The sequence below is a fragment of the Polyodon spathula genome, chromosome 5, assembly GCF_017654505.1.
Source record: "Polyodon spathula isolate WHYD16114869_AA chromosome 5, ASM1765450v1, whole genome shotgun sequence".
Classification (NCBI taxonomy): domain Eukaryota; kingdom Metazoa; phylum Chordata; class Actinopteri; order Acipenseriformes; family Polyodontidae; genus Polyodon; species Polyodon spathula.
In genome coordinates this window covers 57,293,676-57,308,617 of record NC_054538.1, presented here as the reverse complement: position 1 = coordinate 57,308,617, position 14,942 = coordinate 57,293,676, and the positions used below count along the sequence as shown (strand labels likewise).

Below are 14,942 nucleotides of genomic sequence, written 5' to 3'. Positions count from 1 at the left end.
ACACACATATATATATATATATATATATATATATATATATATATATATATATATATATATATATATATATATAAAACTAAAAACCACCTTTAGATGATCCCTAGAGTAGATGTTTCAAGAAGAAGCAACTCTGATACAAGTCTCAGATATAAATATTGTCATTTTTAAAAAAATCATTAACTTAATGTTGTTTGCTTGCGCACATATCCAGTGTAATCATGAAAATATAATTGTTTATTGGGTTGTTATGTCATGCTGTTAATTTTGATTTATAAATGTTAGTTTTACATGGCCGTTATCCCCATTAACCTCTTTTACAAATGGACCTGCATGTATTTTGAGAGCTATTACAATTAATTCAGTATCGACTGATAATGATAATGCTGCTTTGCATTTTTACTGATAGGATATTTTGTACAACACAGTATAAAGTAGATGCGTCTAGAATGTAAATTAACTGTATGTTTATGGTGCTTATTATATTGGTTACTCTAATAAATACTGTAGCTGAAGAGAAAACCCATCCTATCTTTTTATCTTCAGTAACCTAAACAGTGGTGGATCTAAATACTGCAGCTCTTTAATACAATTTGAATTAATCTGGAATTTTCTGCCAGGGGTTACTTACTGAAAAAGCTTTTTAACATTACTGTGTACAATAAAGTACAGTGAAACAAGATTTTTAAAAAATATTATTTAAAAAATTTAGGACAGCATTTCGAAATAACTGCCAGTGATTATGCAATTAAAGTAGACCACATTATCTTCTGACAGTGTTGTGACAATACATTAAAATGAAATTGTGTTGGTTGGTGTAAAATGTAATAAATGATTGCATGTTTTAAATAAAAAGTTTTTAATCCATCTCATTTTATATATTGCTTATTTACATGGAACAAAATGTGACACTCTTTATTACAGTGGCCCAAATGAATTCTAAAGTTGAGTCATACCCTGTTTACACTAGCCACTTTTTATGCCAGATTTGAGGTGTCTTAGGTCTTTTTTTCTCAAGTGTAAACGTAGCCTTCCTACGTGTAGCCCAGATCCAGATATCCCAAAAGTGGCCTGCTCCAGAGGGGGGGCTCGGCGGCGGCTTGAGTCTGTTTTCGGTGTACCGTGAATGCATCGGTCTCTAAGACGGCTCATATTTGCCACGTACACTTGTGGGCTACACCTCCATTGTCAAAGGCACAGACAACAGCAACAGCAAGTTTGGATTGTTACTCGGACAACAGAACCTAAAAATATATTTTATATTTGCGATTTATAATATGAAAAGACATTTAAGTATCATTTATGTGGGTAAATGTGAAACAAGCCTAGTTGCCATGAAACTATTGTCAGAAATATTACACATATCTACAAGCAATAACCTGTGATTGCATTTTTATATGTGTCATTATGAGGAAATGTTTCGTTTTGTGGGTACCTCTACCTAGAATTAAAAAGTATTACAGTAAAGTCGGTAATTCACAGTGAGAATACAGTTCATTGTTTTAAAGTAGCATGCTTATAGACCTGAACATAGTACTTGTTAATATAATCATCATGGCACTAACAATTCTACAATTTGAAAAATAAAGCTGCAAGCTAGTGGAAGTTTAACCAATTTAAACGTACAGGCTTTATTTTTCATCAAAAGTGCAGTGATGTGAATATGTAAGAAATAACCCATGACAAGTTGTGCGGTAAGACAATTCCTACCGCAAGCCCTGAAGTGGGTTATTTCGCTTATAAAATTAGAAAAAAAAATATTGAAAATAATTACACAAACTGCATTTTTTAAGGAAAAAAATAAGAAATATATTATGTATCCTTCCACTGAGAAAAAATAGTCCCTGAAGACTGTTTGATTGTAACATATATTTTGTACTTTTTTTTTTATTTGCATAAACATTACATTGAACATTGCCATTTATAGTAACATTTTTCTTCGAGATGAAGTGACATTTGTGAATTGAAAACAGACTGATTTCCCACTTTTGGGGGAGGATTCAAGGAACAGCCAAACATTGGCATTGGCACTGGAGGGAGGGGCTTTCAAGTGTTTTTTTTTTTTTTTTTTTAAGAAATGAACCTATTCAGGCCTTGCAGTCTTCAAGATGCTGGTAACTGGCATAGTTTCCCTAGTTTCCCTGCTGCAATCCTTCCCCCCCGCGGTGAGCACAATAGAATTCTATTCCGAACCTGACCTTGTTTAAAAGCCCCATGGTTGTGTCAACAGAGAGCAGGAGAGATTTTAATTTTGTTTTAAATCTGTTGTGTCGAGTTTAAATATTGCATACTCACTAGTCAGTTTTATAAGGCACTGTGGAAGGGTGGTGGGTAATTCACTGACACAGGACACAGACAGGTGAATTTGGCAACACCGCACAGGTGCCCAGTTTTATTTCAGGGTGCTGTTTTTTCTTTAATCCCGCAGATGGCGCTGTGGGTCCGTGGTCTGATTTACCAACGATGGTAAACAGAACCATGGGCATACCAAGCGATGGTACACAATACCGGCGCCCTTGCAGGTGCTTCGAAACAATAATTCAAAACAGAAGGCACAAAGAAACAGGGAAAATAAAACAGTAACAAAAACTACAAAGAAAAGGTGCTGCACTTTGCAGCGATATCCTGGTCGCCGCTGCCCGTACGACCCGGATCACCGCCCTACACTGCCGGCTAACTAGCCTGCTCTGATATACTAATCAGGGGTCTGCCCAAGGGTTCCCCGCCCTCAATGTCTTGCTCTGAACCTCCGTTTCTTTCTCTCCCACTGGTTCTCGGTCGTTGACCAGCGCTTCCGCACTCTCGGCGCGTTTAACAGGGCAGACCTGAGGAAACAGCAGAGCTTTATTTTATAGGACCAACAATCTCCCAAGACTCGCCTCCCAGCCATTCAGAGAGGGGGAAAGTCCACACACCCACTTTCCCACCTCCCCGTGTCACTGCCATGACTCACAGGCGGTTGTTGGGCGACTGCCGTCCTCTTCCTGCAGCCCATGAACACGCCAGCAGAGTCAGAACAGATCTCTCCCTGCTACAGGCACTATTTAGTTTAATAAGTAGATGCCGCTGCTGCATATACAGTATATTACATGCTGAGTGAAACTTGCGTGGTGCTTTCTCAGATGGCTTTTAAATAGTGCTACTGCTACTTCTTGCCTCAGAGTTTTCTTTGTTCTGTTCTCTGACTAAATAAATACCACAGTATATTTGCCAATTTTTCTGTAATTTTTATTGACAAAAAAAAAAAAAGATTGCGTGATTAAATGCTGTTTCAGTTGAATGGTGACATTTTTACCTACAGAAACACTGTTTCGATAATTGTTACTATTAAGGCATAGCAATATTAATAGATCAGGTAAGTAAGTTGGTCTATAATGTCATAGCTGTGCGGTAAGACAATTATTACCACATGGTCATGTGATCTTGTTCAACCAATAAAATTAGCACTTAATTTATTGAAAATAATTACACAAACTGCATTTTTTAAGGAAAAAAATAAGAAATATATTATATATCCTTCCACTGAGAAAAAATAGTCCCTGAAGACTGTTTGAGCAAAAACTATGATACAGTAACGTTAAGGTTAGGTTGCAAAACTCCATTTATAGTAACATTTTTCCAGATGCAACCTTAATTCTGCAGATTTACGAGAATGTTTCCCGTCACACTTGATATCACATATGGCATCATCAGTGACATCGGCAGTTGCCCCAGTTCCTGCCAATGAAAAACATCCCCATAACCTATGATGCTGCCACCACCATGCTTCACAGTAGGGATGGTGTTCTTTGGGTGATGCACTGTGTTGGGTTTGCTCCAAGCATAACGTTTTGCATTTAGGCCAAAAAGTTCCATTTTAGTTTTGTCAGACCACAAAACTTTTTGCCACATGGCTACAGAATATCCTAAGCGTGTTTTTTTTCAGTCAGCCTTCTTGCTCGGTCATCCAGTTTGGAGGGACAGCCTGATCTAGGCAGGGTTTTGGTGGTGCCATACACCTTCCACTTCTTAATAATTGTCTTGACCGTGCTCCAAGGGATAGGTCAAGGCCTTTGATATTTTTTTTTTCTTTATACCCAGATGGCGCTGATCTGTGCCTTTCAACAACTTTTAAACAGAACCTTTTGAAAGCAAGCCTTGGTGCTCATGGTTGAGTCTTTGCTTTGAAATGCACTACCCAGCAGAGGGAACCTACAAAGAAACTGCTAAATTAATCCTGAAATCAAAATCACTACAAAGAACACAGGTGGAGCACTTTGCAACTTGGTGTGTGATTTTGAACCCGATTGGTTACATCTGAGCTAATTTAGGATTGCTATTACACTAATCAGGGGTCTGGACACTTATCCAACCAAGCTATTTCAGTTTTTATTTTTAATTAATTTTCTACAAATTTCTAGAATATTTTTTTCACTGACCAGCGCTTCCGCACTCTCGGCGCGTTTAAAAGGGCAGACCTGAGGAAACAGCAGAGCTTTATTTTATAGGACCAACAATCCATGAAGACTCGCCTCCCAGCCATTCAGAGAGGGGGAAAGTCAACCTGGCCTTTCCCACCTCCCCGTGAGGCCATGACTCACAGGCATGTATTTAACAAAGTAATGTTGTTTTTGTTTGTTTGTTTTAATAAACATTATACTAGCCTTTTGAAGCAGATTATGTTTGCCTGATGCACTCTTTGTTAACAGAGACCCAGCTTTTGTAAATTTTCTGTAATTTTTATTGACAAAAAAAATTGCGTGATTTAAATGCTGTTTCAGTTGAATGGTGACATTTTTACCTACAGAAACACTGTTTAGATAATTGTTACTATTAAGGCGTAGTAATATTAATAGATCAGGTAAGTAAGTTGGTCTATGATGTCATAGCTGTGCGGTAAGACAATTATTACCACACGGTCATGTGATCTTGTTCAACCAATCACAGCACTATTATGTCGAGCCGTTTTAGCCATTTTATAAATGTATATATATATATATATATATATATATATATATATATATATATAATATATATATATATAATATATAACAGCAAAAACTTTGATACAGTAACGTTAAGGTTAGGTTGCAAAACTCCAAAAAGTTAGGAAATTCCACGCAACCTTAATTCTGCAGATTTACGAGAATGTTTCCCGTCACACTTGATATCACATATGGCATCATCAGTGACATCGGCAGTTGCCCCAGTTCCTGCCAATGAAAAACATCCCCATAACTTGATGCTGCTACCACCATGCTTCACAGCAGGGATGGCGTTCTTTGGGTGATGCACTGTGTTGGGTTTGCTCCAAGCATAACGTTCTCCATTTAGGCCAAAAAGTTCCATTCTAGTTTTGTCAGACCACAAAACTTTTTGCCATATGGCTACAGAATATCCTAAGCGTGTTTTTTTCTGATCAGCCTTCTTGCCCGGTCATCCAGTTTGGAGGGTCGGCCTGATCTAGGCAGGGTTTTTGGTGGTGCCATACACCTTCCTCTTCTTAATAATTATCTTCACCGTGCTCCAAGGGATATTCAAGGCCTTTGATATTTTTTATACCCATCCCCTGATCTGTGCCTTTCAACAACTTTTTCCAGGAGTTCTTTTGAAAGCGCCTTGGTGCTCATGGTTGAGTCTTTGCTTTGAAATGCACTACCCAGCAGAGGGAACCTACAGGAACTGCTAAATTTATCCTGAGATTGTAAATCACTACAATCAACACAGGTGGAGTCCATTTAACTTGGTGTGTGATTTTGAAGGCGATTGGTTACATCTGAGCTAATTTAGGATTGCTATTACAGGGGGGATAGACACTTATCCAACCAAGCTATTTCAGTTTTTATTTTTAATTAATTTTCTACAAATTTCTAGAATATTTTTTTCACTGTTCATATTCACTGTTAAGATCATTGAATAAACCCCATGATGTTCTTATGCTTAGCCACCAACCTGGCCGTCTACTTGTGAGGACCTACTTTAAACCATGTATTTAACAAAGTAATGTTGTTTTTGTTTGTTTGTTTTAATAAACATTATACTAGCCTTTTGAAGCAGATTATGTTTGCCTGATGCACTCTTTGTTAACAGAGACCCAGCTTTTGTAAACATCAGCTATGCGGAACTGATAGTTGTGTTACAACCTGTAACACGTGGTAGGAAAGCCCTGCTTAAATCTATTGTTTGTTTATTTTTAGAACGGGGTTTCCCCCTCCGCCCCTGTGCAGTTTATTTTGTGTTTGTTTATTATTATTTATTTATTGTATTTATGAGGGTGTAGCCGTGTGTTTTGTTTTGTTTAAAAACCTTGCGGTAATGTGTGGCTGTCGGCTAGTGCAATGTTAAACTAGCCAGCAGTCATACATAATTAATAAACTTGTGCAGATTGTGGCCAAGGGGGAATAGAATAATTACCAGCTAGTTAAACCCCTTGGCCACGGTATATAAGCCTCTTGCTGTCCCTGCTTGAGGAGAGTTGAGTCGAGTTGAGTTGAGTTGATAAAAAGGATCAGTGAAGGCAACTGCCCAGCCTGACCTTAGGTCTATTTTGTGTTTGTGATTTGTTTTATTTATAAACTTTTATTTTGCTCTGTGAGCAGTGTTTTCTGTTTAAACATTTTATTTATTTGTGTTGTTTAATAAATGGTGCGCGCTGCACCATTGAACTGCAGTTACCTTGCTTTTGTTTTCTTCCTGCATTCTGGCCTGACGTCACTGCTTAGCCATTTCCTGTCACACAACCTCATTGTCTTTTTATCACCATTGCCTGCATATAAAGAGAAAATGATTATGTGGTTTGGTTGGTTTTAAATGTGTTTAATATCTTGGGCAAAAAGTCAAAGAAGCAATTTTAAGAATGGGCCATTTTGCATGTTTACTCTATGTTCATTAAAGCTAAATGATGCTATCAAAACTCAAACTTTGAAGTGTTCCGTATAATCTTATTTATCTTGGAGATTTTCCACTTGTGTAAAGTTGTTCATTTTAAGTACATTTTTCCTCTTTGCGTCATTTTTTTAATGTGAGCAGCTTTTTTAAACAATATAATCTTTTAATATGTTTTCACATCTCATAATGCTAAACAACATATATGCACTGTTTGAAGATGGTGCGCCTATAAAATAAATAGATGCAAAGTATGAAAAATGATCCTATAATAGCAAAATTACTAAAGTTGACCTGCATAGGAAACAATAAGAAAAATAATATGTGGCAATAGACAAGTTCAAATCAGACTCATAAAAGCAGATGGATTAACTTATGAGAGCATTCATATAAAAAAAAGTGGTGTAATGTGGGTAACTGTCATTATTGGAACTTTACACAAAATACAAGGATTTGAAACTTAAAACCAGTAAACCACTGAGAGTAAGCATTGAGTCAGCAGGGATCATACATTCAACCAGCAGATTTATATAAATAACTGGGTGCATGTTTAGACAGGGACCTAAATGACCTGTGGCTCTGTTGCTCCTACAGGTTAGGATGATCCCTACTGGCCAGGTGTTGGTGAGCTCAAGTGGACACCTGCAGAGCTGGCCTTTGTCCTGCAGGGGTCAGTAGCTTGCCAGCATCCGCTGTCAAGCTACTGGGAGTAAAGAGACTTGGCGGTAGGATTGGAGGGCGCTCGCTGACCTTCAATTCTCTTGAGTTGTTGTGGGAAGTTGCAGTGTTGAAACATAACTGGGCACTCTAAATTGAGAAAAAAGGGCAAAATATTTTTACACTGTAAAAAAAGGAAAACAATTGAAATCTTATGCAGTTACTAAGGATGGAACTGAGAATTGGGAATCTTAGTCTCCTCACATGAAAAAGCACATCTTCCAAATGGTAAGGAAACTTGACCACAAATGAATGCACATGAAACAAATCATGCAGTAAAGCCCAATAGTATCCAATTGAACTGGTTATAAATTGGTGTAGCACAGTCTAAAGATATCTGTATTTGAAATCCTTACATAACCTTACATAACCTTTACCTTGGTAAATATAACCTTAATATTGTGTTTGTTTAACTGAAGGCTAACCACCTTTATCCAGTGTTTCAAAGTTGCGATACATTTAAACTAAGCTGTCACCACTTTAAGTTGAACATTTACTTACATTACACAATTTTGCTTTTTCAGTTCCAATGGCCTGTTTCGAACCAGCAGGTAACTAACAGACAAAATATGGTCCCAGCGGAAGTTTGAGATGGAGTAAAATAAATCTAAAATCAATTCTCTACCTAACTGGAAGCCATAACACAGAAGCAACAGTGGATCAAATATGTTGTATTAAGTCAGAGTCAACACATTTGGAATCAGGATTGAGAAAAGTCTACAGTGCAATCTAAAGATTACACATGTAAGAAGCCTTGCTGGAAGAGAATTGCTGTAATCATTATGCATGTTACAAAATAATTGATCAGGATTTCAAGATAAGGTACCAGTACAGATAAAGTCCAACTACAGTATATATTCCTCAGGTATTAAAGTTAATAAAGTTAAGCAAACAAGTATGTGAGGAACTTAAATCCCCAGCCACAGCTGTACATTTTTTTGTCCTCCAGAGGCCAGTAGCTTGCCAACATTCGATGTCAAACTTAAGGATGTAAGTGGCTGGATGAGTGTTAACAATAAAAGTGTGCAAATGTGCTTGAAATCTACCCCTTCATTATGTGTGATTCCTGCTTTTACTGCTGAAAACTGCAAGGGTTCTCACCTGCATTCTATTTTTAATGTCATCTCAAATGACAATAGCATATAAAAAAATGAATGCAGATAATAACAACAGTCATGGGTGTTGGCTAAAGAGCTCCCTATGAATCATGGTGATGGTCCAAGCATCCAAATTGCTTGATCTCTCAACTTGCCAAGTTTTATTACTCGTCAGTAAAAAAAAATACTCCCCACCCCCACCCCCAGAATAGCACTGCAAAATATCCCCCTGCAGAATTGATGAAACACAAAGTAGAGGCTCATCAAAAAAGGTAGTGTTTCCCAGTCAAATAAACAACAATGCTGCATTTCATGCAGATGGGTGAGGAGATAAACCTGGTTACTGATTAAAAATGTAAATGTAAATGAAACTAGCAAGGTCAATGCAATCAATGGCCTGTTTGCAATAGAGTCCTACAATGACAGCTCAAGTTACTTGAAGATACTACACTCACAGGCAACAATAGAAACTCACAGATAAATGGTGTGTGTATTGGTTTATGCCATGCCATTGTATAAAAATGTACCATTGTAGGTTGCCTTACACAGTCCTAATTGCATCTTAGAAAAGCAGATCATTAACGTTCAAGAAATCTCTGGAAAAATCCTGACAAAAAATACTATGTAATATTGTTGGGCTGACAAAAAGTCTGTATGTGGGTAATATAAATGAAAGTTTTACAACTGTAGGGCATGCTGGACATTTACCTGTTCTCGACAAATGCTTTCTTACCTCTTTTTCCTACCAATACAAATGTACGTTATTTAAAGTATGGGGTGGGAGCACTAGTGAAATGCACTATACAATTATAGGAGAACAACACATCGAAATTATTTAAAATTGTTTATTTTTAATTTTAATTTTATTTTTTTGTACTGTTTCCATTAGTAAATAGGTCATATGATGGTCAATCCCATCAGTAAATATTTATGCAAATATCATCACAGTTATCAAAGCCTTATAAATAAAAAATGATATAATGATACATTTTTTAAAACATTTTAAATTTTATTATTTCAGGAGTGCGTTCATACTGTTTCTTTAATGACGTACTGTACTTTATGTATTTGTCTGAAATGAAAATACGGGTTTGATGTCATTGATTGAGGCAGTCAATTCGATTTATATAACAGCTGTAAGTTGACAAATCACTTTTAGGCGCATCCGTATTCAGTAAAACTATTACGTCACGGCAAATGGTCTATATAACGCCTTGTCGTAAACGGCTTCTTTTTCGTCGTGGATTGCTTCGTTGAATTAGTAGGAAAGGTGTCGTGGTAGAGTAGGTTCACAGAAGTGTCAAAATGCCTCCATTAGATAAACACCACCACTCTAAACCTTTCAAACAAAGGAAAAGTCTAGGTAAGATTACATTTAACTCCATAATTAAATTCGTTGTCCCTGGTTTTGTCACGTTCATACAGTATGTTGTCGTTTTGTAAACACAGCTACCAGAATGGAAGAAGTTGTCGGGATTCGGACCAAGTTTCCAACTAAAATTCCGGTAAGAGATAATGACCAAGTAATTGGCTAACGGAACGGTGTTTGTGTCTCTCTCTCTCTCTCTCTCTCTCTCTCTCTCTCTCTCTCTCTCTCTATCTCTATAGATATCTATATATATATATATATATATATATATATATATATATATATATATATATATATATATATATATATATATATATATATATATATATATGTATATGTGTGTGTGTGTGTATATGTGTGTGTATATATATATATATATATATATATATATATATATATATATATATATATATATATATATATATATATATATATATGTGTGTGTGTGTGTATGTATGTATGTGTGTATATATAATATATATGCATATGCATATATGCATTCGATGGCTTCACTTAACGGTGTATTGAATTGTTTGTAGGTAATCGTAGAACGGTATCAAAGAGAAAAGTACCTCCCTCCTTTGGACAAGACGAAATTTCTGGTCCCTCAAGAGCTTTCAATGACTCAGTTTATCACTATTATTAGGTGAGTGTACTTTTTAATTGGTTTAAGTGGTATGTGTAATAAAAAATATTAATAAATGTCGCACTGGACTAATTGAGGTGCTGTTACAATCAGTAACATGTTTAACTGGCTTCAAATCCTTTTGGGATTGTTATCCTGTAATTCACGTGTTAATTCCTTATAGCTGGGGCAGTTCTTCAGCACTATTTAGTAATGAGAGCATTTAAGCTGTAGTGCCCCCCCCCCCCCAATAATTCAGTTTACTGGCATGAATTGTGGACATCTGTTTAGTACTCTTTACATGCATTGTTTACAGTCCAGTTTGTTTATTCCATTATTTACATATAGATTTAAGGAAAATGCATTTGTAGTTAAATGGTGAATTGCATCTCATTTGGCTAAGGTTTGCCAAGCGCTAGCTTGCAGCTAATTGGGTGTTGGTACCATGAAAGCTCACAATGTTAAAGTAAAAAATGTTCATGCAGTTTGTGAGTGGTTCTTGACTTTAATTTTTTTTTAAATAGAATTAAAAACCCTAATCAGTTTTACACAGGCAATCGGGTATTGGTTTTCTACAGTAAATCTCTTGTGGAATTGCTTTAAGTGTCTGATAGTCAACTTTGTATTGTACATTTGCCAACGTGTGTGTGAAGTTCTCCCTGATAGATAATATTGAAACCTGGTGGCCAAAGGCTATTTACATAAAATGATGCTGTACTGTAACAAAGCGGTCTATTTCAGAAACCGAATGTGTCTGCTGCCAAGTCAGGCGTTTTACCTGCTGGTTAACAATAACAGTTTAGCCAGCATGTCCCAGACCTTGGCAGAAGTGTACAAGGATCACAAAGATGAAGACGGCTTTCTCTATATGACTTACGCATCCCAGGAAATGTTTGGATCTTCTGCTCACGTTTACCATTGGAAGTCTCTCAAAGCCCTTTAGCAGGACTTTGTTTGTTTTCATTCATCAGACTACCTTTTTAATGTTTTCTTCATTTTGTTGTGATAGTGGATGCCTGTGCATTGGCAGGTTCAAGTGTTTGCACAGTGCTGATATTTGCACGTACCAGAAGTGTGTTGGATATATTTCTAAGACTGATGCAATTTTTATAGGTGCTTGTTTTGTACTTGATTGGGGAAATTTGTTAAATTGTCAAATAAAAGATTGCAGTATTTAATAGTGAAGTGTAATTATTAAAGTGGCTGGTTGACAGACAAGCAAAGCATATTTCTTTCCTTCATGGAGGTGGTCTGAAAAAATGAACCTTAACTTTTTCAACATATGAATGGACAAAAGCTTGCTCCCTTCCATTTTGAATAGGCCAAGTATCCTTTTCATGGTTTAGAAATAAGTATTGGATTTAATCCTAGTTTTTTTTTTGTACGTTAGTTCACAGCATAAATGGTTTAAACAATTAATTTAAAATGGCAGCTTTAGGGCTGTAGTACCTAAAGTCCTAATATTGCACTCCAAGATTTTTTTTTTTCTCCCAGTTTGGTCTACACCCAGTTTTAATTCTGTAACAGTGTGGTGAACTTGCATCATTTTTGCATTAGTTTTAGTGTCTAAATGTTAATTAAATTCAATAACTTCAAATTTTGATTAGAAATCTGAGAGACTTGAAAGATCATTGAATTATTTATTTTTTAGTATTGTCATTGGTATAAATGATTAAGTGTACTGCACACCCATGATATTCCTTTCTGCCTCTTATTGAGAGGAATTCTACATTTGTGAATTAACCCACGCTTTAACATTAGGACTGGAGAGACTCCTACTAGTTGGATGCAAATTGTTTTAGTAGGTTACATAAACATCTGAAAAACTTAAGCTTGTCGTATACATATTAACATTTATTTCACAAATCAAAACAATAAAATGTAAATAAACATCTGAAGCAGACATCTGTTTACAACATACATATTTATAAAACTGAAACAATAGCAATACATTTTTAACTTCAACAGCAATCTGATCCAAACATCAACGCCATATTTTCTTGTTGTAAAACTACACTGTCTCTGGTGTTTATTTTTAGTAGTCCCGATGCTAATTGACTGACAGCTGGCAAGCTGAAAAGGCTGATTGACAAAGATTGTCAGTCATTCACTCGGGCAGAGAGTAGAGACTAATCTAATTACAGCTAAGCACATTGCGGACTAGTAAATAAAAATAAAGTAGAATACCTTTCTGTATAATCAAAATACAATTGTTTTCTGTGTGGCTGTTAATTTGACTGCTCCTGGGGCTTTTAGGTATGATATGTCTCCTTTATTTTTGTACTCCCATGTTTCATGCTTGGTGAGATTAATACATACGGACAGAAAGGTACATGAATGTGCAGCCCCATATGTGTTACAATACTGGCGAAAATTACATTTTAAAACCAAAAACTGCCAAAATTACTGCTGCAGGGCTTCTAGTTTTAAATCCTAAAAATACCTAGAATGGCTGAGTAAGCTCTGACTTCAATTAAACTTCCTTTGAAACCCACAGACTAATGGCTCAATTGACATCCTACTAACCAGTGAAGCTGATAAAGATGCAGGCCACAGGTCAAGTCAACAAGTTTCACCGCATAAAAAGCTTAATTTATTTGGTTTAAAAACAACTGTTGGTCATAAAACTCATCAATTGTGAGGGTCAGTTAAACAAACTGAGAAATGATTCACAAGAGGTGACAGCAACAACATAAAGTTGTCTAATGGATTTTGCGAATTACCTTTGTTCTAAGGTTAACTAATGAGTCTGCTATGTTGATTAACGTAAACACTTCTAGAAGATGATCCTCTTGTAAGGAAACAAGGCAGAATATTAATAGCTATTGAGAAACTGAGAGTAAAAATTGCCAGACATGACAACAATTTCAAATACCAGTAATCCAGTTTTGTTATTAGCATAAAGGTCAAATTCTACAGAGAAATTCATTACAATTAGAGCCCCAATACATAGTAACTTATCTGTTCCTCTGTATTCATTAGAACCATCCTCATCGGACACCACCAGATGATCATAAAAGGGAGGCTTGGTGGTAGAGTGGTTCTATCCTAGCCACTGACTCACTGTGTGTGACCCTGAGCAAGTCACTTAACCTTGTTGTGCTCTGTCCTTTGGATGGGATGTAAAACAGGTCATTTTGTAAGTGACTGCAGGAGCAGTTGTCATACATAATTTACCCCCAAGTAAGGGGGTAATTTACCCTCCTAAGCTGCTTTGGATAAAACCATCTGCTAAGTAATAACTAATAATCTTCTTTAATGCTGAAAAATACCCAAAGAACCACCTGTATCCACGGGAAAGAGACATTGTCTCGCTGACAGTGGCAATTAACCTTGTATCTGAAAAACCGTATTGAGCAATTTATAAACCCTTTTACCAATAAATACGTAGTGCTAGAGACATCTTGTTAAGGAAGGGCAAACCTGAACTTCTACAGCAATTCTTCCTCTAGAACCAGGATAACGCAGCAATAGGGACAACAAACACTTCTGTTCAATTTCTTCATTAATATAATTTACAAGTTTGTGATGCCTTTAGATTAGGACATACTTGTGTGTTTTTTGTTCATAAAGGTAAACTTGTGGTGATGTTGTCTCTGAGATGTTTTATACTGAATGCCTACACACACTATTTTGTCAACATCTGTAGTTTAAGTATTAGAAATCCATCCATTTTACTTGATCGATCAACTGTATTGAGCAATTTATAAACCGTTTTAAGAATATATACAAATAAGTACATTTCTTTGATTGAAAAACATTACATCTAAATTTGTACTGACAGTAAGCCAGCGTACAAACTAAAGTCAGAGGTACTACCATTATATTTTCAAACTGTGATTCTAATTGGGGAAAAGTATTTTGTGTGAAATGTTTTTTTTTTTTTTTTGAGTGATTGCTGAATTAAATAGATGTAAAAATCTGTCTTCTTGCTGGCAATTATGTAGGAACACTACAGTTTCATGACAGGCCACAAAAAAAAAAATGGTTGTGATTGATTAACCTTAAGGGGACATCAAGACACATTTTAAAAAACAATGTATTTAAGATGTCTGAAGTTTGAATTCTGATGGGTAATGTGTAATATTGTCAGAACTATAACCAGACTTGTCATTCACTGATCTACACTGCTGTATACTATAACCTGAAACAATAACACATTGGAAATGTGAAAAAAATGCCAAGTTATCAAAAGTGCCCAGCCATTTAAAGTAGATATAAAAAACACAAGCCAAGTTTCAAGAAACCATTGGGGCAACATTGCCAAGCACAA

The 14,942-nt window shown here is 36.1% G+C and overlaps 1 protein-coding gene across 1 annotated transcript; it reads left to right on the top strand.

Moving 5' to 3' along the window:
• The first annotated feature begins 9,933 nt into the window (after positions 1-9,933).
• Positions 9,934-11,801, top strand: map1lc3c (microtubule-associated protein 1 light chain 3 gamma). The gene is made up of 4 exons (XM_041249346.1): positions 9,934-10,038; positions 10,125-10,180; positions 10,584-10,690; positions 11,411-11,801. The coding sequence occupies exons 1-4, from the start codon at positions 9,981-9,983 to the stop codon at positions 11,610-11,612; spliced, it is 423 nt and encodes a 140-aa protein (XP_041105280.1). The 5' UTR covers positions 9,934-9,980; the 3' UTR covers positions 11,613-11,801.
• The last annotated feature ends 3,141 nt before the right edge of the window (positions 11,802-14,942 follow it).